This window comes from Falco naumanni, chromosome 2, assembly GCF_017639655.2.
Source record: "Falco naumanni isolate bFalNau1 chromosome 2, bFalNau1.pat, whole genome shotgun sequence".
In the NCBI taxonomy this organism is placed as follows: Eukaryota; Metazoa; Chordata; class Aves; order Falconiformes; family Falconidae; genus Falco; species Falco naumanni.
Window position 1 is genome coordinate 43,600,777 of NC_054055.1, and position 26,539 is coordinate 43,627,315.

General features: G+C 36.4%; 1 protein-coding gene across 2 annotated transcripts in view; it reads right to left on the minus strand.

The window, feature by feature from the left end:
* Positions 1–26,539, minus strand: part of KLHL1 (kelch like family member 1) — a 231,707-nt gene that overhangs the window by 139,835 nt on the left and 65,333 nt on the right. For both annotated transcript variants that reach the window (XM_040584265.1, XM_040584266.1), the window contains exon 3: positions 12,933–13,069. In XM_040584265.1, the coding sequence (XP_040440199.1) occupies positions 12,933–13,069 (137 nt within the window). The remainder of the gene's footprint in view (positions 1–12,932; positions 13,070–26,539) is intronic.

The window sequence follows — 26,539 nt, forward strand, 5'->3', positions numbered from 1 at the left end:
TCCTACACAAACAGATAGTGCAACTTAAATAGGGGAAATAACCTTAGGGTCTGCCCAGTCCCTATTATCAGACTATTCATCTAGTCATTACATATTAGCAGCCAAAACCTAAACTAATTACAAATTAATCCTGAAAGTATGTATGACCCAAAGATATGTTTACTTGAGGGTGCTGAAGAATCACTTAGGTTTTTTGGCAGCTATTTTCATATCAGCCACCATAAATGAAACACAGGTTAGACCATATGACTTAACTAAGAAAATTACTTTTTCCTCTGTGGATATTATTTTTTTCACTCACAAAATCTTTCCTGTCCTGATGAACTTCAATCCCCCTCAACTCGAACTGAACTAAATCACCTGATTGGAACAGATTTGATTTTCTGTTCATAGAACATTTCTTTTTTAATTCCTGTGGATAAAAGTTGACTTTTGAAAAGGACAACTTATTTTAACTCCTTTTCACACAGGGGACTTAACATGATTTTTTTAAAAAGTAATTTCAATTTACATTTCTATGAAATAATCTCAAAAAACCATTTGAAGTTAAAATCAGGAAAGCACTCACTTGATTCACATATATCTTTCAACTATGATTAGATTACAATTACATTGTCAGTTATGGTGGTAGTTTTTGAACTCTTTACTACCTAACATGAGTTCAAAATAATGAGAATTTTTAATTTCTAATAACATTTTTATATGAAATTTTTATTTTTAAATTATGTATTAAAATAATGTCATAAATGTTTCTGCAGCCATAAAAATATGTAGTTTGTAAAAAATGAAAATACCTCTGTTACAGTAATATGAGAATTCTTATAAAACAAATAGCTTCACTCTTTTTAAAAAACTGTAAGATTATTTACACCCTAATCATGCTACACCTTTGTTTAAGTAGACTAAACTGACCTAATCACATGGTCATTTGTGAGTACTGCCAAAGTCCACTGTATTTAAATGGCACAGAAAATTACAATATTGCAGAGTGATAAGGAAATCCTATTAACAACTTAAAATCCCCCCTGGACAGGAACCTTCTTGCAAACGTCTGGCTAAAGATCAGAAAAGTGTATTAGCCAAAATATGTGGTACCTTTTCATCCCTTGGTCTGGAAAAATACCAACAAAACACCTCTGTTGTATAACTGAAATGTCATCCTTTTAAAGAAATTTTGTCCACTGACATATACATATCAGCTTTTTAGAAAAAGTCATTAAGATACTACTTTCTCCTTATGAAGCAACAGCCATTCATGTGCCTTATCTCACTTTAGATAGTAGTACTTAGTCACCTGTAAGCAATACACACAAATAACAAGAATAAAACCAAATAATTTTAGCTGTGAGTCTAATCTTCATATTTTATAAACTGATGAAAGATCCATTAGTGCTTTGAAACACACTTGAAGATACGTTTTTTCCATTGGCTATAGAAAAGTTGTTAGAATATGAACTTCATTCTTGGGAATATTTACTGAAGATTACTAGTTTCTACCTGAGTAGATGATTAATATATTAATAATTACATCACCAATAATTCAGCTATTATACAGTCATTATATTTGGAAATTTTAAGCTTCGTTTTATATATAAAAGAATAGAAACCTCACATTTTGGAACAAACAAAGAAAAAATACCAAAACAAAGCTTACCTCAAAAATACACAAATATAAACAGGATTCACTAACTAAATTGCCAACAGAACAAAGCTTGCACTCATATACCAAATAAGGTGGTAGATTAATTACTCCCAAAAGTTCATTTCAGACATAAGGCCTTAGTTTCCCTTGATGCTTCTTCATCAATGGACTTCAATACTTAGATTTACTTCCAGCCTGCAGGTCCTTCTCATAATGCTGCACACACTGAAAACCACTCCAGGAATTTGCTTTTGTAAACAAAAGCAGATTTCGTACCAAAGAGGGGGTGGAGGTAGGGGAGGGTGTCGTTCCAAAAGGCTTGTACTAGACACTAGGTACATTTCAGGGAGATTTTATTCTAGTGGTCACTTTTTATGGATGGCATGAAGCGGGGTATATCATTTTTGGCTTCCAGTGCAGTGCATGGCCCGGGCTTCCAGAAATATCCCAAATGACCTGCCTCACACAGGTCCGTTAGCCACAATCAAAACTACACAATACACACGCTAAGTATCTATCTCTCAGTCAGACATAACCTTTCTATTACACTGAACACAATCAAGCTCTGACCTCTGGGGGGGGGGGGGGGACGGGGGACGGGGCCAGGCAGGAGGAAAAGAAAAAAAAAAGTAAAAATGTCTCAAGGACAAAGGAGCTCAGCTTTCAGGTTTGAAGGAGCAGTATTCTGAAGCTGGCTCAGAAACACTCACCTCTGTCAGAATGAACTTCTCAGGTGACGCTTCAGCAGGTTGTGCTATGGTAGCACAGAGCAGTTCAAATCCATGTTTAAAGAACAAAAAGTTACAGAGATGGAGGCATCAATTGCCAAGAAAAGTTTTTTTGCTTATGAGTCCACCCAACAGTCTAATGAAATCTGCTTCACTTTGGGCTGGATGGCACTGCTGGGAGAAATGAATACTGTTCTGTGGGTACATTTCAGCACAGTCACTGTTTGATGGGCACAGAATAGAAAGGGAATGAAAGTATGTTTTACAATGTAGGGACAGCAGCAGAGAAACACCTGAAAGGTGAGGACCTCTTTCACAAACTGACATTGTGATTTTCCTGAATTTTTTGCTTCTTTTTGGAACTGTGAATATAGAGCTAGGCAGCTGAGCTCAGCAGAATAGATATGGGTACACGTCTCCACTGCAGGAATTCCAGAAATAAGCACATCAAGGAGGTAGATCATGCTACTGCAGCCTGTCTGATCACTTCACTGATGCTGTTTAGGCAACAGCATGACATTGACAATACAGAGGGATAGCACTCCACTTTTCAGGCATGTCCTGTATGAATTTCCAGTGCTTGGTTTATTCTCTCTTTGGAGACTGAGAACTTTGAACCTAGCAAGGCACAGTTTTACAAATGCACCTTCCAGTGCACTCAGGTAACTGTTCTCCCCCTCCACACTCAGTGCTTCCCAGGGTCTGCCTGAATTCATTCTTACTGATTTCTCAGGATTACCAGGTTGCACCACAGTACAAGGAGACATGGTCACTGGCTATCTCCCCACGACAGTTTTGATGGTTCTGAATACTCAATTTATAGATATCTAGTTCAGAGCTCTTTTCCAAGCAATTTTCATATACTGCATGAAAAGACTGAAAAAACAGCTGGTTCCTAATACATAACTGCAAATTCTGTCCCTTAAGGGAGTATCCTGGGTAAAAGGAGGAACAGTAACAGTTCATATTATTGTGTAACTCCAGAAGTGAGCAAGGATGTAGTGTTTCAGTGACAGGAATGGAAAACATCTGCTCCAGCTGGACACAAGATCCTCAGAGCAGGAATTAACCACCCAAAAAAATTAAGGAGACAGTCTCTGCAGTTGGTTAAACTAAATGGGTCTATAAAATCTTTCCCACAGACCTGAGTCATGTGAAAACCCACAGGTCATTTTAGGATCAGAAAGACATTCAATGTAGTGAAGTATTTGATTCCAAGCAGGCTGACATCCAGGTGAAGGAGGGTGACGGTCTAGTCCTACAGTTACAGCGGGGAACCTTGGAAGATTCTTGCACTGTACACACAGACAGTATAGCTCATAATTCAATCCAGGAATAATCCTTAGTGTTGTACTATGGTTTTGCTGATGCACAAGTAAGAACTTAATGAGGCACACTATATGAAAACTTAAATCTTGTCAATTGCTCCAGCACTAGTAAGAAACGTAACTGGAGCGAAGGTACATATGATCTTGGAAGTGTAGTCAATGCAAAACATCTGTGGACAGATAATCTGAATGATGGCTTTGCAGATCACGAGATCACTACCACCTTCCCACTTCCTAAATTAGAGCAAACCTAACTAACAAGGCTTCTGTGGATAATTGTAACTCTCTCTTTATTGACTCCTGAATAAGTTTATGACAAGTATCTGCTCCAGGAAGAGAACTTCACAGATGATCTTCTATATTCAGTAGTTAAGTCTATTCAAGGTCTACCATCATCTGGTATGATTTATGACCATTTTTCTGTACTGTCCATTACACAATGCCTAACAGTCTTTCAGGTCAATTCAATTACCTTATCTTGTCCTTTTTATCACTCATCCAAGAGTTCCTGGAACAATTGATCTCCCATCTAAAGTGAATGGAAATTCACAAGGGCTTATTCTGTGAAAGTGCAAAGTCATCCATCAATTATATGCCAGAGCAAATGTAGTGAGAAAGCCAAGCACATAGCAGAGCAAACGTAGAGGGACAACAGCAGGTAATAGTCTCCTGAAAAAGCGTTAAATAGAGATGGTCCATGTTTATAGGGATCTCTAACATGATACCACAGAATAAACAACTCTTGAACTTACTCAACATGTCACAGAAGTAGAGGCAAAGACCTTCACAATATGCACAGTATCAGGGGTCACTCCAGTTCTCAATTTGATTGGTATCTCTAGAGGGGAGCAGCTTGAAACACTGTAAACAGGCTACCATCATGTAAGAGCCAGGGATTGTCTGGTTGATTAGATGCCTTTAATAATATACATATAGCCTTATATTTATTAAGTTAAGATTGTCTGGGACTTCCCTCTAGTACTGAGACTAACTGGAATGAAATGTCTTCAGTTACACACTAAACCCTGTCACCTTCCAAACCACAGTAGTCACAGTCAAACCTCATGTTGAAGAACAATCCTGTGGCTGCAACAACCCCTGGACTGTAAGAACACTATAAACTGGCACAGGCCAAAACTGTGCTAAGAATCATTGTCATTGTTTATTCATATAGAAAACTGAGCTTCAGCAATTAAGGGAAAAAAAAAAAAAACCACCCAAAACAAAAAAACAAACCTCCCTAGGATATTTAAATAATAAAGCTTCTGCTTTGAATGAATCTAAGGGTCCTTGTGCATAAAGGCAGTTTCTTTCTTGCTACATCCCTGCTGTCTGACCCCTGTGTGTTATGACACTGACAGAGAAGACACTTGACAGTACTTTAATTAAAGAATCTCCCAAATAAAATATAATTAAAAGCTATACAGTAGGGCTCTTCCATATATGATCCACAATCCATTTTTTTTACATGTACATAAAGAAATCAAGGAATTTTTTTGTTAGTTAATTGATTTTTGCTTTTTCAGTTTCATTAACGGTATGAAAGCACCAGCCTATTCTTCTGATCACTGTTGGGAATGCATACTAATTAGATAGTCTGACGCAGTATGAGGAAATCTATAGTAAATTCACAGCTCTATTGTAACTTCAAAGGAAGGCTCCCAGAGTCACCAATGGCAGCATAATACCAGAAACTCAATCTCTAGTTCCAGTCCTATCTAAAACATTTAAGTATATTTGCAAATAATGAAAACTCAAGTTTTGAGATCAAGAAAGAAGCATTACCTAAGAAAATGAGGTAAAAAAATACTCTTCTGTATTACTGCTCTTATCTTGAACTCTAAAAAGATCAACGAATGCATATCCAGGTATCCCAGGGCATTAGGAGCTTAATCCTAGATCTTCTGCTGTCAGTCACCTTGCTGCTTCAAAAATGAAGCACTTTCTGCATAAGCCATTGCACATAAGTGTTGGCTTCAGAGTTCCTCAGCTGGCTGACATGAAATAGTTAACAGACACACAAAAGAGGAAGCTTTGTTTCCTCTTAAATTATAGTTTTGTTATATTACAGACAAAATATATTTTGTTTATTTAAATAAACCAATCAAATGCAGCAAAGTGTGGATAGATTAAAACCTGTACCTTGTATTGAAGCTGCATATTTTTTACTGGTCAAATACATCCTTCAAAAGAAAAACTGAGAAAACCTTTGTGGTTTACCCTTGACAATCTATGCAAACTACAAGAAGCAGAGAATTTTGATGCAGCATTTTACTAATAAATCTACATCATATAAATATATTTTGAACTGTACAACTTGTAATTACATTATAATTTATCTTATATAATTAGAAAACTTTATGCTTGTCAGATAAAATCATATGCAGCCACTGCCTGATTGATTTATTTACAAAATTAAGTTCCTCAGTTTTAATCCTTTATATATGTGTTAAAAAAACTCTTCCAAAAGAACCCCAAAGCCTATCTAAGATATAGGTTATAGTACACATTTTAACACATCTAAATTTTTTTCAGCTTTAATCAAATTGTCTTTTATAGGTATATCTATCACATTAACTTTATGATTAGTCACATTGAATTTTCACAGAAACTTTAACTATTTTTAAATCAGTATTTTTGGCAGACTAATTTTCTGTCTTCCTGTTACTACTCGTAGATGGACACCTGCCTTCACTCAGGAGCTACTCTTATCAAGGCTGTACAGGACCTGATGCTCTGCTAGTCACCATGTAATTCTACCTTGCCAATTATTTAGAAGCTTGTTTGCCTACACATGAGTGAACACAGTCCAGCTTCATAGTGTGTCATGATTCTGGCATCTACCTCTTCAGCAGATACAGGAAGGAAAATTTACCATGGTATAAAACCTTTCATAATATCAATAAGCACTGTGACTCTTTTTATTTACCAGAGCAGTAATAGCTTTAACAAGAAATACAATAAAGAAGTCCAAAAGTACTGCTTATTTTAGAAGAAAAAAAAAAAGTTTTTAAAAAGTGAAGCAAGGAAAAAAAACCCAAACAACAACCACCAAAATTAACATTGTATCTTATTTAAGCATTTGTCCAACTTTACTCATACATAGAGCCTTGAAAACATGACTGGGTCTATTTAACATGCTGATTTCTCACAGATGGCAAGCTTTTTCTGAAGCTCATTAGAGTTTAAAAATGTTCATTTTCCTTTGCAAAGTAAGTAATATCCCGACTTCACGCAACTGGCAAAGAGACAATACACACCTTTTTTGTGGTTGGTGGGGTTTTGTTTGTTTGTTTGTTTGTTTTTTTCTAAATTAAATTAACTAGTGTTGCTACCCAGCTAGTTGTTCTTTGTTGTCCATTGAGATATTACTTATTTTTCTACATAAGATTTTCTAAAATCTCCAATATCTATATAAGAAATGGTTCTTGATAATAAACACATCATCATGAAAATGGGACATCTTAAAAATAAATATAGCCATTATTTTGTAAGGTAGAAGAGGTATTTTTTTAATATATGCATATATATTTGATCTCTACATGTAACTTTTTTGTTCATATATCTGTATCTTTTACTTCTATATAGATACAATTGTTTTGAACCTACTGTAACAGTAAAGTTTATTAAATACAACACCAAATAAGGAAAAAATGTTACTTTTTAATTAGATCAAAAAAGATTGAACATTTTCCCTTAGAAAACCAAAAGCCTGACATACAGTCTTTAAGAGATCTAAATCTCACAAATAAGTAAGATTGATAGAAAGGCTCATGGAAGCTAATATAACAGTAGCAAAGTATTATCTTTAGGTCATGGGTTAAAGGAATTCTGATTCTCTACTCGATCAAAATTCTGCTTTATAGCAAATACTAAATTTCAATATAAGTTTTGAAGAATTATAGGAAAATAACTTAACTTTGGAATGAGTATAAACTATTCACTTTCTTTTACATTTTTAGCAAAACATTTTTAATCTTATTATTTTTTATTTTAAAAGATTGAGACTTAAAATCCAGAACTAGTTTTCAAGTTTTCTTGAGGTTTGGTGTTTGTTTTTTTTCTTTATTGAAAAAAGGGAAGCAGCTTTCACATTCTATATGCTAAAACTCCTGGGAAAAGTACATTTACAGTCAGAAATTACATATTTACATATTTAAATGAGATTACAATAATAAACCCCACCACGTTTAGAAAAGCTTTAAAATCAGTTTTACACTGAAAATATATTTTTACCCTTATATTTTTTACCCTTATATTTCTTTTCCTTTGTAACTGGAATAATGATATGCCACATATTTTCTAACAGAAAATTGTTACATCCTTAATAAAATTTATGATGCTTCTGACCAGATTCTGACTCTGATGTACAAAATCTCCCCTTCACTGAACTTTAATTCTGATATTTTGCAACAGTATTTTATTCTATTGCTGGAACTAAAGGGTCTGGTATTGGTAAAGGATACTTTCACCTATAGTAATACTTTTTATAGATAGGCATATTTTACCCTTCTTGAATTACTACATAATATGTATGATTCATAGTAAAAATGAAATAATTTCACTAGATTCTAAAAAAATTAAACTTGACTTAATTACAGTTCATATAATGTGGAAACGGTTTCCCTTTTAAAATCACAACTAAAAATATTTGCAGTGTCATACTCTTCACTTCGAAATTTTTGTAAATAAACCCATGTTCACCTGTATTTTCCTGAAATGTTCAGTTGTCCCCAGGGAAAAACCTCTGTAACAGCAGCAACTATATCTGAAATTAATAGTTTTTTTAATCTCCTTGAGCTAAGAAGGTGGTAACAGGAAAAAGAAAACAGAAGAATGAACTGCCCAATTGTCAAAATAGTTTGCTATCCTGGGATAAAAGAATAAAGAGAGAAAGTGGCCACAGACATGAGTTGCTGAAAACTTTTTCACATTCTGTACAGTCAGTAATTGGAATTTGGCAGCCGAATTCTCCAAATATTCTGTCTAGACTATATATGCTCCAGATTACAGATTAAAAGGCTGAATGGAAATTTCTGTTGGCTGCTACACTGCTTGGTATCAGAACAGCAGCTATGTCCCTTACTTTACAGTGTTCTTCTTGCCCACATCCACACAGCACAAAGAAAGTGTACTAACTCAAAGGAAAATGGGACATGAACTAGACTGGTGGTAAATGAAAGGCAGGTCCTGCTTGAGAAATCTGATCTCCTACGACAAGATGACCTGCCTAGTGGATGAGGGAAAAGCTATGAATGTTGTCTACCTGGACTTCAGTAAAGCCTTTGAAACCATCTCCTACAGCATCCTCCTGCAGAAAATGGCTGCTCATGGCTTGGATGGCTGTACTCTGTGCTGGGTAAAAGGATGGCCAAACCCAAAGAGAGGTAGTAAATAGTTACATCCAGCTGGCAGACAGTCACAAGTGGTGTTCCCCAGGGCTCAGTATTGGGGCCAATGCTCTTTAAGACATTTATCAATGATCTGGATGAGGGAATTGAGTGTGCCCTCAGTAAGTTTGCAAACACCAAGTTGAGGGTGGGCCAGGGATAATGTTGATCTGCTTGAAGGTAGGAAGGGTGTACAGAGAGATCTAGACAGGCTGGGTCAATCGGCCGAGGCCACTTGTATGACGGTCAACAAGAAGTGTCAGGTCCTGCACTTGGGTCACAACAACCCCCCACAACGCTACAGGCTTGGGGAAGAGTGGCTGGAAAGCTGCCTGGGGGGAAAGGAATGGGGAGTGTGTGTGCTGGTTGACAGATGGCTGAACATAAGCAGCAGTGTGCCCAGGTGGCCAAGAAAGCCAAGAGCATCCTAGCTTATATCTGAAACAGTGTGGCCAGCAGGACCAGGGAAGTGATTGTCCCCCTGTACTGGGCACTGGTGAGGCCGCACCTCAAATACTGCGTTAACAGCCCCTCTCACCTCAAGACCTTGAGGTGCTGGAGTGTGTCCAGAGAAGGGCAATGAAACTGGTGAAGTATCTAGAGACAAAGTCTTATGAGGAGCAGCTGAAAGTACTGGGGTTGTTTAGCCTGGAGAAAGAAGGCTCAGGGGGGACTTTATTGCTCTTTACATATACCTGAAAGGAGGTTGTAGCGACGTGGCTGTTGGTCTCTTCTCACAAGTAACAAGCGATAGGACAAGAGGAAATGGCTGCAAGTTACACATGGGGCGGTTTAGACTGGATATTAGGGGAAAATTTTCACCAAAAGGGTCATCAAGCATTAGAACAGGCTGCCCAGGGAGGTGGTGGAATCAGCGTCCCTGGAGGTGTTTAAGAAATGCATAGATCTCATGCTTAGGGACATGGTTTAGTGATGGACTTGGCAGTCCTGGGTTAATGGTTGGACTTGATGATCTTAAAGGTCTTTACCATCCCAAATGATTCTATGATTAAATAACAAATGATAGGGCAAGAAAAGATAAAAGAAACTATGAAGCTAGATAAATCATGAGAGATGGCAGAATGAAAGGGAAGGGGATAAAAATAAGGTTTGAGGGGACAGGTTTTGATTTGGCAAAGAACATTGGAAAACTGAATGATTAACCAAGAAAAAAGACTGTGTTTAATTTCAATAAACTGAGTAAGTTTGGGACCATGTTCTAGGAATTCCCTGATCACCTGTGAGTTATCACTGGATTGCCCATAGCACTTTTCAATGCTCTTGGCCTCTGTAAAAGGCTGGCCACGTTCATGAGCCTGCTTATTGAGGCTATACCCAACGTTTGTTAGAGATTGCTAGTTGGATTTGACTAACGCTGCCAGGATCAATATATATGATCGTTTTCCATTGCCTGCAACTGTTCCCTAGCACTGTTTAATTTAATAGAATAACTGTAGCTAGAAAATTTAGGAGTTTTATAAAAACATCTGATGCAGAGAGAAGGGATATGGTAAGAAATAATCCTACATGAATTTCAAGAGATAAGGACACAAGCTGAGAATACATCAAGATAAAGCAGAGTAAGTCAGGACAAAGAACCTGATGGAATAGAAATGCAAGACCAAGTAATCAAAAACAGAAAGGTCCATGGTATCCAATACGTGGTCTTATTTAGCACGCAAAATGGACTCACATTTCTTGAATCTCATCACTCTTACCTTGTCAGCAAGTATTTGTGAAATTTCCTTCTGAAGTGTAAATGTAAGAAGACATTTTTTAAGTCTTATTTGGTCTCCAAAATGGATTAGAAATAAAAAGATCATGTTTTAGTTTTACCACTGCAAGTAACAGAAATTAGAGACCTTTGTTACCAACTTAAGTTTCCAATTCTTCAATGTGGCATTACAATAGCACATAATGTTGCCATTTTTAAGGTAGTTTGGGCTTTATGTGACAGTTTATATGAAAGAACATTACAGATGCAAATTCACATGAGGCAAATTAGAAAACACTGGAATTACACTTCTCAGGTATACACTTTTCATCCATTTGTGAAGGCTGGTCCTTATTCACCTAACACCAAGAACAAACCTCCAAGTTTTCCACCCCATATAATAAACACAGTACATTACAAGACATAGACAAATCAAGGAGCGAAAAGCAGCTGAAAATCTTTATGTTTTGCAGAAAGTGGAAAGAGTTTGTTTTTCAGGACGTTATTCAGTCTCCAAAGTTCTCAGAGATAACCAATAAAATTCTGGGAGCTTCATTCATATTGAAAACAGTTAGGTATTATTTTGCTTCCTTCTGCATCTCTTTCTTTTCTTAATCTACACTTACATTCTGTCTTTTGTTGTCAATATTAACTGTGGTATGTGTTCGCATGTGATCTTTTAGTGAAAACTGAGGCAAAAGAACTACACCGTACCTATGTATTCCCACAGTTCTGTTCCCAGGGGAACACCACTGTCCCTCCTCTTCCTTTTACCTTCCTGTTACAGAATGATTTAACATTACCAGTTTCTTTCTTTCGCTATTCTGCAGCAAGGTATTCTTGATTTTGCCCTGGTATTCCTGTGCCATTAATATTACACTCATACCTAGCCAGATTGTACCCTTCTCATGCTTGATGGAAACTACTTACATGTTCTTCATTTCATGGATCCCTAGCTTGAAACCCTCTGGATGATGTACATTCATGAACGGCAAAACCACAGCTGAAGGGAGAAGGCACTACCCTTTGAACATGTAGAGTACTATTTAAGTGAAGATGGTCTGACATTCCTAGAATCTGAATTTCTCAAACATGATTCTTACAAAGAGTATTTTTAAACTTGAATTATGTTTATTTACAGTTTCTGTTTCCTATTAAGACAGTAAAGTTATTATTTCATAAAATAAACAGCACATATCCTGATTAAATATGTCAAAGCAAACAGCAACTTATGATCAAATTAATATATGTATATTTAGAAAGCGTTAAAACTGCAGGGTATGGGCTATCCATTTAAAATTGAAGCTAAAATCAAATATTCAACAGAAACATCATGATATAACTTAATTTAAACGATATGAGTATATCTTTAAGGAAACGAATAGAAAACAGCATATATTTTATACTTACATGATTCATAGGCAAGGGGAGACAAATTCAGACTACAAATATTATTGGCATTTCTTCTCTTAATTACTTTGTTTTGTAACTTTAGTATTTTGTCATATTAATGCACTTGACATACATTGTACAAAACAGCTTGTTTTAGAAAGATAAAACCCAAATCTATTATGCATTAAAATGTAATAATTAGTCAAAAGGAAGTTCTGAGTTATTAACTCTGAGTTATGAGTTATTCATAAGTTTACATTACTCAACAGAGTAACAGCCTATAACAGGAAATGAAAGTGACAACACCCAACTCATAATAAAACATTCTAAAAATGTTTTATTATTTGGAATTTTAAAAGATTTATGTAACTTTTTAACTGAAATTTGACTGAGTCAGGAATATAGAGCTATTCTTCAAAAAAACACAACTGTTCCTTCAAGGAACTCATGTAATCGGAATCATATGCATGTGATGCACACTTTTCTAAGTATTTGAAAACAAACAAAAAATAATAATTTCTGGACTGTCTTCTTGTACTTACCAAGCTTGACATATTAACAGTTCAGAGACTAGAGATAACAATCTGAATTCAGCCCTAGGAGTGGTAAATAAGCGTTTTGATTGACTGAGATTAAAAAGAAGAAATATTTAGAAAATAAATACAATTCATTGCCATGTAGCAAACAAAACTATTAACATATTTCTCTATAGGTTGTATAATGTACGCAGTACAATACCTGTATATGCAAACTGAACAAGATCCCACAGTGCATTGGGGTCTATGCCTTCCATTTTGATCTCTTCTTGCTTGGCTTCACAAACATCACTTGTAAACATGGCAGCAAAGTAGTCAGAGACAGAACTGAGGACAAGTCTGCAAAAAAGTTAGAAACTGGTGTTATTTACATTGTGATATGTATTAGAAATTTCATATATTAATAAAAAACACTTTTTAAAAAACCATCTTTTCTAATTAATTAGAAATTACCAGAAGCAATATATTATTAATACATGTAGGCAGCAAAATACAGCGTGACATTTAATTCTAATTTGGTTTTTTGTCCTGTGATATGAACCAAGTGGTACATTAGCATATGACTAGAAAACAGGCATAGAAATTAGAGCTGTTTTCCTGATAGTTTTCCAGTCATGCAGATGTCCCAACTGTTAACATGATAACCTCTTCATATAAAATACAACTTATTAGTGAAACACATTTCATACTCTAGAGGTACCCTTCATTGTTCTTAAAAGCATATTTTTTATAGACTTTATTAACAGCATGTAACTTTACACAATTGTTCAACCTTCAGTAAAATTGTTAGTAGCTTAACATGCTACTGTAGACTTTAAAAAAAAATACAATAATGGTGTAATGCAATGTTTTTGTTAAGAAACATTTCCAAAGGAAAATAATTTCAAAATACTTACAAAACATGCATGGCCTGTTTAGGGATCTCATTTAGATAAATTAAAGCCACAGCAAGTACCAGTCATTACTGGGGCCTTAAGCTAAGGCATTCTTCTAAATACCATCTACAGTAATATTATGATTTTTTTAGGAATAAATATTCACAGATGATCTTGAGCTAGAAATGTGGTACAACTATAAATAGTGTACACAGGCTTCCATAAAAGATGGTCACATTTCTGGCTTAATTTGAAAACATAATATATATAAACACATTGAAAAAAGGCACAAGAATCACAACTGGAGAATTTGGAAACCAAGAGGTTTCCAATATTTAGCCATTTGTATACTGTTAACTATTTTGTTCAAGAAAAGAAAAAAAAAGGAAATTGATTGCTTTTGCTCTTTTAGCTCATCCCAATAGCAAAATAAAATACGGCAGTTTGAATTGGCTTCATAACTTCACAGTGCTTTAAGCCACTATATTTTACCTGCAACTTGCACAGCTTGAGAACACATTTATGATTTTTACTCTGGCTCAAATGATGGGCAATGAATAATTAGGTGTGGTAGTTTTAGCACTTTTCATGTTCTGTTCAACTCTATCAATCATGAATTTTAGAAGTAAAGATCCTAATTCATAATCAGTTCACATTTATATTCAAGTAATTAATAAAACCAATAGATGGGTACTGTGAGGGACTATTCAGAACTGACCACAAGTCTCAGAATGTCTTAAACATTTGCCTTGCCCAAGCATACTAAGAACTGAAAGGTGCAGGTACACTCTGCACAGGTGAGGCAGCACTTTTCTGTGCCCACAACCTAGCCTAGAGGTCATGCAGTCTGAGGCAAAGCACCTGTGCACTGAGAATAACATCAATCAAAGGGGATTCTGGCAGGAGTCTGGAGACACCCCAGACCCTGATACTATCCCGTGACTCATTTCAAGAACTTCCCACAAGCCTTAATGTGCATGTGCCTTGATACTTAAATGCCAGCCTCAGTTTGGCCAGAGACCAAAGACGGAAAAATGCATCCCACATGGGCACACACAAGTGCCCACTACCTAAGGACTACCTGCAATCCATAGACAGGATCACAGGTCCTGCAGATGAAGACAACATGGGACCCAGGGGTGGTGAACACTTTCTCTTTTCTTCTTTCCTTCTTTCCCTCCCTATTGGCTTGTACAATAGCCCTATATCTGAATTTTGAGAGTTCAAGTTTATAGATTAGTCTGTTTTCTCGTGCTATAGATTTAAGAATTCAAGTTTACAAATACCTTTTCTTCACCACATACCAACTGCAATAAGTAAATAAAACAGTAAAGATCGCTGTATTACCCTAAGTCTTCAAGTAACTGTAGTTATCCCTAGTTGCCTCTCCAAGAATTAAAAACCTCTCCCTTCTGCCACCAAGTGAGACAGGACAGCTACAAAAAGATGAAATTAGAAATATACTTTGTTCCTACCACCAGAGACTCCTAATTCACTATTTATTTATTTATTTATTCACCACTGAGGAACATTTACTTCTATGTTTGTTTATTTATTATCTCAACTGCTTATCATGAGTGTGTATTTAGTCAACAAAGATAACTAAAAATCTTATAGCCCTCCTTCAAATACTTTTTTTCTGACCACTTAAAAATAAGTGACTTGTTTCACTGTTATTAGATGCTTGTTTAAAAAAAAAAAAGTCACAGCAAAAAGGAAAAACCACAACTATGTTGTATGAGATTCAATGTCTCACAGCTACCAGAGATGTAATTTAGGTATGTGACTGAGAGTTCTACATTCTTTTCTGATTCTCCTTCCCACCCCTCTGGGTCAGGGGCAGTAAGCAAACTGCTGCGTGGTGCTCGGTTGCTGGCTGGGGTTAAACCATTACAACCACTTATAAATTGCAAGCTTTTCCTTCAGTTTGTACATAAAGACATTGTTCATAGACCGTTTTCCCTCCTCCTCTTGTGAATTACAGCAGCCACTTTTGATTCCATGGACTAACTGGATGATCAGAGACATTTGCAGGAATTTCCATAGTGACAACACAGTAACAATTAGGTTAAAACGGTGTCCATGTTCCTTTTTGCAGTCTCTCCAGGATTCACATTTTGTTTATCCTCCTCTCAAAACCAAAACTGTACTCAATCTCTCTGGAACAATATATTCAGAGGAGGTACGATACAGTCAATAGTAGGGAGGTACCACCTCTGGTTTGGAAGACCCTAAGACGTAATTCAGCAATGGGTGTTGAAGTGTTTATATTAGTTATGCTTCAAGATGTGGAACTCAAAACCTACTTTTGCTATAAGAATATTGGGAACTAATAAAGCATGTGCTACTCCTTTCTATTGCCTGTGAAGAATATGTGCAGTCAATCATTGCCTATTCTTCCCATTGTCTGATCTGTTCATGAACTCCTTTCCTTCTTGAAACTGAGTTTTCCTCTAGTCTCAGACTTGCTTGCCAACAAATTGTCAGTTACTTCTATTTTCTACATTGCCATTACTTGATCCTTCAAAACAGAATCCATTTACTTTTTAACAGGCAACAGGCAAAGGAAAATGTGCAATCTTAGGGCACAAAAGGAAACGTTGTATATCTAATATACGCTATCCCATTGCAAGCCATGACAGTACTGAAGATTGAACCACAATTAGAAAGAAAAACTAATGAACTGTCAGTTCTAACTTTGTAGAAAAACTTTACTTGATGAATCTATGTACCTCTAGGCTTTAAGTGACTAACAGAACCCAATTAGTAGTAACAAAAACCTCAGATTATGTATCCGTCATCTGAACAGTACACAAAAGCAACTAGAGTTCAACATTACCATACATTCAACTGCCTTCTCAAAAACATGCTTTGTGTGAATCATTCCACTGTTAATTGAAAAATTATTTCTTTCAGAATTCAGAGCTTAAAATTGAAGACTTCTTTTAAGTTCTTATATTTATGAATGCATATATATGAGTGTATAGCTATATATGTGCACTTTGACATTTGTATCTGTCAAATTGAAAAAATACATATTTTGCAGATAAAAAAGGAAATAAAAAATCTGCCAGAAGTCACATAGGAAAATTCTAAATATTTCCTTTTTTTCCCCCAGGCTTTGTAAATGAAAGTTGTTCCTGTGCAGTTAACAAACAGGAGCTAATCTTAATTTGGGATTCTGCATCCACTCAGAACCATTATCACAGTGCAATCATCTTGATAATAGTTCAGCAGCATCAGATTAGCTCATTAACATATTAGAAATTCACACTTATTGGGTAAAGAAACAGTCAGTGAGTATATAACAGTTAAATTAATGAGAATTCTCTTATAAATTCCATCATAACTGTTAATATTGACAGTCTGTCCTGTGTGCTTATCTCATTTTGGAGAAAAACGGAACAGAACTAGATGATAATTTTTTTTCCCCTCACCACCTGAGCAGTATTTATAAACTAACCTATTTGCAAAGGCAATTTTATCTAGAACAACTACATAATAACAATAATAATAATAAATCCCCAAACAAGAAATCAAAAAAACAAACAAATGAAAATTTCTAAATTTCCCTCCCCAAATCCATAGACAGACAGATGGAACTTTAAAAAGAATCGATTAAGCCTGAAAAATGAAAGTTTCCTTTCTGTTTTTACTCAAAACATGTTTTTCTTCCATTTTAATGTCTTATACAACACATAGCTACAAGTATAAGTGACACCAGTAATCTACACTAGCTAAACAATGTTCCCTCTTTGTCCTGAGGGCCATGACTTTGGCGTTTACATTCTCCTCTTTCTTGTTTCATGTCCTTTTAATTCTTTCCCTGTCTCCCAGGCATTTAAGTGTAAATACATTAAGTGGCTCTTTATCTCTTCTCTAGTACAAACACACAATTGTACTTCTCATTATATCTCTTAAATTGCCATGTTTTTAAGAACCTTACACAAATCGGACATCATCATTTCCACAATACGCAATGTCTACCATAGCTTTATTTTTCCAGATACCACAAATAACGCACGTATCACAGCTGCCAGACTTAATAACAAAGTCCATTGTCCAAAACACTTTGCCAGTGTCAGTTTGTGTCCTTGTGACAGTTTTGAAGGTGTCTGCTACAGCAGCCAATAGCCAGTGTCAGTTTGTGTCCTTGTGACGGTTTTGAAGGTATCTGCTACAGCAGCCAATATTTTGAACTCTATGCTGTTTTGAACCAATAGAAAGATTAATTAAAAAAATATCAAAAAAAGAGAGAGGAGACAATATGGATACAAGCAACTTCTGAACATTTGGGAACAGGCAGGACAGGCAAAATGTCACAGTGATAAAGAGAACAGCTGATGAAGATCCATTGTGACACAAATACAAAGCAAAGCTCAGTATTTTTCTCCAGAAGAAAACCCACATATTCAGACATAGCATATATATTTGAATGTAGAAAGACAACACAATGAACTGTGATCCTCTATTTGTGGGCTTAATTACTTTATGTAGATCCACAAGGAAAAGTGAAAAAACAGCTGGTAGAAGGAAAAGTTCAATTTTAGCTCCTTTGAACTATCAGGAGAAATGTCAGAAACACAGAGATTAAGCTTGATGAAAGTAGAGGGATAGATCTGTGAAGTCATTAGCATAAGTGACTGCCTAACTATCTAGATTTTTTTTACATTCTGTTTGTCATCCTGTTCTTTCATTCTAGAACTTATTCACAAAATTATACAATACAGCATCATTATTAATTTACCTTCACAACTCATATCTCCAAAGAGCTCAGTTTGGTCAAATCCCTGTGTGTGATCTTCAACCCCTTTTTTGATAGCAGGCTGTCAAGTCTTCCTGACCCAAGTTATTCTTTTATGGCCTTGTTTGTCATTCCATCATCTACCTGATTTTGTTTGCTTCTTGTTTCATTTTTATATTCTATTTCATTTAGCCTATACCCTCTCCCTTTTTTTTTCTCTCTCTCTCTTTTTTTTTTTTTTTTTTTTAAATTCAGTTTGAAAGGGGAATCAGTGCCCTAAAGATATTATGGAGTATCTGATTCATCAGTATAGGCCTGGTGCAGACCTATGAAAACCTTGCAACCTTCTGGACCAAATGACAAAAGCCAGGCAGGGTACTCCAAGGCATCTCAGGAGAGATTAGGCAGCTGAATGTTGCTTTTTCCTTTCTTCTTAAGACACCTTATCCTTCTTTCTTTCACTCTTCAATGTCCATTCCAGCTACTGCACTTACTTCCACTCCATAAAGTAACAGCATTAGTACCATAGTTTAATAGAATCATAGAAATCTCAAGTTGGAAGGGACTCAAAGGGATCATTGAGTCCAACTCCCTGATCCTCACAGACCTACCTAAAACTAAACCACATGACTAAGAGCATTGTCCAGATGCTCTGTGAACTCTGACAGGCTTGGTACCATGACCGCTTCCCTGGGGAGCCTGTTCCAGTGACCCTCACAGAGAAGAACCTTTTCCTAATGTCCAATCTGAACTTCCCCTGATGCAGCTTCATTCCGTTTCCTTGTGTCCTGTCGATGGTCACCTCAATGGCCCTGCCTTGAGGAAGCTGCTGACTGAGATGAGGGCACCCCTCAGCCTTCTCTAAGCTGAACAAGACAAGTGACCAGCAGCTGCTCCTCATAAGTCTTGCGCTCAAGGTCTTTCACCGTCTTGGTCACCCTCCTCTGGGCACACTCTAACAGTGTGACGTCCTTACACTGAGGCGCCCAACACTACACACAGTACTTGAGGTGAGGCCTCATTAGTGCAGTGGAGGATGGGACAGTCACCTCCCTTGACCAGCTACCTGTGCTGTGCTTGATGCACTGCAGGACACTGTTGGCCCTTTTGGCTGCCAGGGCACGCTACTGACTCATATTCAGCTTGCCATCAAACCAAACCCCTGATCTCTTTCCACAGAGCTGGTGTCCAGATGTCATTCCTGAATTTGTATGTATAACTAGCATCATCTCATCCCAGGTGGAGAATCTGGCACATTGTCTTGTTCAGAGTCATACAGCTGGTGAATGGCCAGCTCTATAGTTTATCCAGAACTCTCTGTAAAGCCTCTCTACCCATGAGGGAGTCCACAGCTCCTCCTAACTTAGTATCATCAGCAACCGTACTTAATATACATTTGACTTCTGCATCCAGATAATTTATAAAAACATTAAAGAGCGCTGTCCCTAAAACTGAGCCCTGGAGAACCCCACTGGTGACTGTCCTCCAGCCTGATGAAACCCTGTTTCCTGTAACTCTTGGAGCATATTTAAGAAAAGGTAATGCTATGCAACAGTAGCTGTGAGAGAGGAATGAGAAAATGTGAGAGAAACAGCCCTGCAGACACCAAGGTGAGAGAAGACGAGGGGAGAAGAGGTGCTCCAGGCACACTGGAGCAGAAATTCAGACCAGGCTGAAGCAGGTTGTCCCCTTGCAGCTCCTGGAACAGAGGAGGAAAGGAGACCACACTGGAGGAGATATCCACCCTGCAGCCTGTGGAGGATCCTATGCTGCAGTTGGTGGATGTGCCCTGAAAGAACCTGCAGCCAGTGTAGACCACATGCTGGAGCAGGCTCCTGAGAGGAGGTGTGGCACATGGAGAGTAGCCCATGCAGGAGCAGGTTTTCTGCCTGGACCTGTGGCCCACAGAAGTCATGCTGAAACAGTCCATTCCTGATGGACTGCCCCCTGTGGAAAAGACCCACACTGGAGCAGTTCGTGAAGCACTACAGCTCATGGGATAAGCCCACACTGTAGAAGTTAGTGAAGGACTGTCTTCTGTGGGAAAGACCCCATGCTGGATTGGGGGAAGAGTGTGAGGAGAAGGAGTGGCAGAGACAACATGTGATGAACTGACCACAACCCCCATTCCCCTTCCCCCTGCACCACTCATGGGGAGGAGACAGAAGAGTCAGAAGTGAAGCTGAACCTGAGGAGAAGGGATAGGTAGGGGGAAGGTGGTTTTGGTTTAATTTCTAATTATCCTACTCTGTATTAACTAGTATTATATTAAATTCATTTCCCCTAAGTCAAGTCTGGTTTGCACATGATGGCAACTGGTAAGCAATCTCCCTATCTTTGCCTCAACCCATGAACTTTTTCATATTTTAATTCCATCCCCTTGTTCTGATGAGGAGGCAAAGTGATAGAATGGCTTGGTGGACAACTGCCAACTAGTCAAGGTCAACACACTACAATCAGACAGAGGGGTTAAGTAACTTAAGCTACAGGTCTCCATTGATTACAATGAGATTAGACACATGGCCCTTTCCAAACCAGAACTCAACTGAATAACCAACTTCATATTCTCAGAAAAGGTCTTCAAAACTCAAGGCCCATTTTTGCATGTGCAAAATCTTTAACTGGAATATACTCAACTATGTGAACTTAAGATGTTTTATGGCTTCGAAAGGTACAGATAACTCACAAAGTGTTCCTTGTGGAAATCACAGAAATTCCTGTGAAAATACTAATGACATTCTCAGTATCAGGAAATACTGTTTATCTTAAAAGCAAACAAACAAACAAAAAAATTATCAATCAAGGTTAATATTGAAAGCTTATCTAAATTGCCTTGCTGCTTTCCCTCTGATAGCAGGAGCTTGTGGTATTGTTGTTCTGACCCAGCTATACTACTTGAATAATTTGTTTTTAAACTCATGATCAGTAGGTTGTGTTTAACACCACAGTTTAGATGCTATGTTTGTCACGGGAAGTTCCTCAAACCTTAATTACAGATATCTGGGAATGAAAATAGGGCAGCTGTACTGCTTATACTGCATGCTTTCCGCCAGCATCTGTTACAGACTAATGCAAGAAAACAAGCTGAATCTGAGGACTGTATGGTGTGCATTTTCATTCTTTCACCCCGTCTTTAAACTGTATTTCCTGCTCTGCCTGGTTCTTTGTCTTTTCATCTCTCCTTTCAGTTTAACATCATCCCTTCATTCTTTTCACTTAATTGATATTGGTTTTCTTCTTAAACTTCATGTCTCTACAGTAGTATTCACAATACATTGAAAGAAATGGTCCCTCTCCTTAGAGAACCACAGGAGAGAACATAAAGTTTGTTGAAAGAGTTTTCATAAATTTACTAGGATAATAATAAATAAAAGCTGCACTACTTCAGAGTTAAGCATCAAAAAAAAAAGGCTTCAGTTGAATTTATTTCAGTATTTATGATGAAAAATTTTAATTTTGTGTGGAAAGAAATTTTTCACCCAAACACTTGTAGAAAGATTAGTGTAGCCATTTTACAGTATTTCTTTGTTTTATATGTAAGTGCTAATTGTCTAACCATTCTATACTACCTTTTCCACCATGGTAAAAGTCCCCCCTAACCCTTATCTTGAGTATCAGAAAGAACACAAATGCCTATGTTTATTATTAAGAGGAAAGAGAAAATAAAGAACTCAGATTTCTCATTATAAACTCAACTATACCTGACAATATTAAAACAACAACAAAAGTAGATTTCTTGGTTTCTTTTCATTCACAGTTGGGTTCTCACCAAGTACAATGAAAGTCAGAATTGCAAGTTGAGGATGTAACTCTTGTACATTTTTTGCTTTTTCTGTTTTTACTGAATTTTCTGTTTTATTGTAATTCAGTCTCTGTTATAAGCAAACATTTTGTTTTAACTGAACAGGGATAGTTAAATTCTATGCTTTTATCACTTTTCTTCTTCCTCCCACCCCGCCCCCAGCACTGAGTTCCTGTATTGCTTTGTGCACCATTCCTAGTCAGAATCTAACATGGCTTAAACCTTAGTCTGACTTTAAAGCTGCCTATAACAATCCCAGCTGGAAATTCTAATGAACTCTCCAGTGCAAATCTTAAAGGTCTGTCTATCATCTGCATTGACTTTGGCTGTTTCCTTTACAGCATGTTTGATGTTTATTCAGCAGCTGAAGAATACCCCATTTCAAATGTAATATTTAAAAACAGTGCAATATAAGTGAGTTGCCTTCACTCAAAACAACCAAATTATTTATGGCAAATATGTATTTTTAATTTCATGCTAATTCATGGTTATTAATTATTGCTTGATTAAGAATTTTCTTATACCTTGGAAATAATTGGTGCTCTGATCATGTCACTATAATCCTGAATACCTTTTACATCCCAGTGTTTTTCTGTTTCAGACGACACTAGCTGCAGTCTAGTTAGATTTTTAGATACAACTGCATGTGGCTGATTGTAACCTGGATAGAAGAAGGAAGTGTCAATTACAGTGGGCTGTTTTTATTCATTTGTTTTGTAACAGCAATACCCGAGTTCCTTCTATTTCAGGCACTGCCAAGTTACCATATGTTTCTTGTCTGAAAGACTTTCTACTCTAAATAAGAGGTACAGAAAATGAGAAAAATACATACAGCACATATCTCCAGAGTGAATGGAAAAACTACAAACTGGCACGTTCATAATACTTTAAAATTAGGTTGGACTGTTAATAGTGTAACATTTAACAGAATGAAAGGGAAATTTTTATTTTAGCATTTCCCTCTCTTTAAGGTATTTTACATTTTTATATTTTATTGTTATCTATATATGTTACAGCAAAGTAACAAAAAAAAAGAGGTTTACTTAATTTTTCAAATTTATTTAAATGTCAGCTACTTTCCCCTCTAAAATGCCTTCTACAACTGTTTTCCTACTTTCCCAGTACCATTTTTGGTTACTTGCTCATCATTACAATACTTTGTTGGCTTGTACTTCCTTTTGCTATTCCTTCATGTGAAAGACTACACCTGTAAGCTGTTTAATGGAAGATGAGATTAGACAAATGCGATGTTCAGGAGCCAACAAAAAGCATAAACACATTGTAACTTTAAAGTTGTTTGAGTCACCCAAACAGTGAAAGGCAGCTATAATAAGGCTGAGAGTTTGGCATGGCATCTCCAAATGGGGAAGCAGAGCTCAGTGATTATGTTGTAGATCTTCCTTCTAATTTGATTTTCTCCTAATTTTTTTGTGAGAATTAAAAAGGTAAAAAAAAAAGAAAACCAACTAAAAATCAAAAAAACAACAAGAACTCAAACCCAAAAAAACAACACCAATTACCAAAATTAACTTGGCAGCATTCAGGCTATGACCAGAGCTTACCTGTCATTCTTTCTATAAAGTACCAGCTTTTGGATATCTTATGGCACAGCAGTAACTCCTCCTCCAGAGGAAGTTTTTTAAATAGATCATCAAAAGACAGAATCAAAATATGTGATTGCAGAAGAGGGGGAAAAAGAGCAAGTCCTGTCAGGAATGAAACCAGAAATGACACAGAGATAATGAACTGTGGAGGGATCTGGAGAGATGCACAAGAGCCACTGGCACTGTAACGATTTTTGGTGACTTTCACTTCATGCGATGCAGTATACTGGCATTTCTTAACTGAATTTTTAATTTTATAGAAATAGAGACATCAAGACTACATTATTACATAAAACACTTTTCTTTCATTGGTTTTGATATTGTTTTGTTTTGATTTGTTCTAAATCAGAGGAAAATGAAGAAAAATATAACTTTGTACTTTTAATTGAAACATATACAAAGTTTTGTCCTGGTTTTCTGAAAGTGATTCTTATTGTACTATATTTTAGCATAATGAATCTATTGAATTTTTTAAAATTTTTATATTAAAAAGAAGAGAAAATATGTAAGAACCATAATTTTTAGGCAATAATTTTGAGTATTTTGTATTTATTAATTTGTAGCATATTCAATATAAGCCATGGCTTATAATACATTTTAATTGGATTTTAAAATATAAGTTCATTTTATCTAGGACAAGATTTTATAAACTTTGTACAGGGAATGCTCTACCAAACTTCTACCTGTCATGTAGTATCGCATTTTAAAAATCCACAACTACTGATCATGCAAGCCTTTGCAAGCAGGCTTTTTTTATGTTCTCAGGAATGCAAAATGAATATTACCTAGTCTACTTTGTAATAAACTTAGAGGAGGCACTTTTCTGGATCTGCTCATTACAAATCTGGGGGGAAAAATAAAAGGACCTGTGAAATCTGATGGCAAACTTGGTTGCAGTGACCATGAGACAATGGAATTTTAAGACAACAGATCCTGAGAGAAGTTAGTAAAATGAACAGCAAATTACAACCCTGGACATCAGAAGTGACTCCTGATTAAAGTCAAATGCAAGAAGGGAGTACACAGAAGATGAAAGCAGGGATGAATGACCTGGCAGAAATACAGAGACATTGCCCCAACATGCAAAAATGGAATTAGGGAAGCCCAAAGGTCAGGTGCAGATGAAATCATCAAGGGATGTGATGGAAAAGAAAGGCTTCTGTAATTAACCTTGGCAACAAAAGAAGAACATGGGAAAATTTTGTCCACTGTTCAATAAAGCATTCTGCGCCTCAGTCTTTTTTTTTTTTTTTTTTTCTTTTTTAGCATGGTCTTCTTCAGGCCTCTCAGGCCCCTGTGCCTAGTGGCAGGATCTGTGAGGTAGCACTCACAATAGAGGAAGATGTACCTAGGCTGCTCTTAAGAGAATTGGACATACACAAGTCCTTGACACCAGAGCAGATACATTCAAGAAGCAATGGTTGAGGTAGCTCAACGATATCACTGAAAGGCCACTTTCCTTATCTTTACCAGATCATGATAATTGCAGGAGGTTTCTGAAGAATAAAAAAGTCAGTTTCCATGTCCGTCCTCAGGAAGAAAGATGTGGGTAACTATAGACTGGTTTGCCTCACCAAGAGAGTCATGGAGCAAATTTGCCAAGAAGCCACATATATGGTCACTAAAGACAGTGAGGATATCAGACTGTCTGATCATAAAGACAGAGAATCAGACTTTAGGAGGTCTCTTCCAAATTAAGTTATATTCTGGGATCGTAATGGCCACAGTAAAAATAAACAGCTTTGTGCTTTTCCAGCCATATCTGTCTAAAACAACATAAACACAATTTAAAAACAAACAAAAAAACAAAAAAAAAACCAACAAAAACAGAACAACAGGAAATTCAGAACACCCTTTCTTTTACCTTGTCAGACAAAATTTTAGTTTATTCTGTAGAATTTTCAATTCTACATAGTTCAACAGCTGGTTTTGCCAGTTCTTTGAGATTTATTCTTTTGACTGCAGACCACAGCAAAGTAAAAAAATAAATGTAACTTTGTCTGAAAGTTTATTAGAGAATCCAAGTAAGACTTTGGTTATTATTTCAAGGTCAATTGTTGTATTAAGGTATTCTTCCAGCTCCAGAAGAATTTAGATATACTGTAGAACTGAAATGACAAATGTGAAATTAAACTTACTACTGAAAAGTGGGCACACAAATATGAACAGCTGTCTTAAAAATAGTGGGGGAAACGAACTAAGAAAATAAAAAACCTTACAGTTTCCTCTGTCTCCTTCTCTACAAACTATGCAGTTAACTAAAATATTCAAAAGAGGCAAAAAATATACTGCTATAAACTGTATGTTTTATATCACTCATATTAAACAGAGCAAACGATACCAATTGTGGAATATTGCTATGTATCTAGTAAGTATTTTTTCTATCAATTTAAGAATGTAGATTCTGACATTGATTTATTTTTTTTTTACCTCAACTGTGTTGAAAAGTGTGAAAAGCAAGAATAGGCCAAGTAACTGTCATGAAGGAGCAACAAAATTCTCATTATTTCTGAAAAAAAATGTTTTTATTTAGTTTCAGTTATGTATAGGGATGTAAAATTGGACACAAGAAGGCCTTAGATTATTATCCCTCTGGTTTTCTTTCTGATGGGAGGCACCTTTAGGCAAATCTTGCAGCTCTGGAACACTGTAAATGCAGATGGACAGAGGGACTGACTTTTAATATTACTCCCTCTGTACTTAGTATACTCATCTTGGCCATTTAGATAAAAATGGCATCAAAACACAACTACTAGGGGTGCATAAAGTGCCATTTAACAGTGG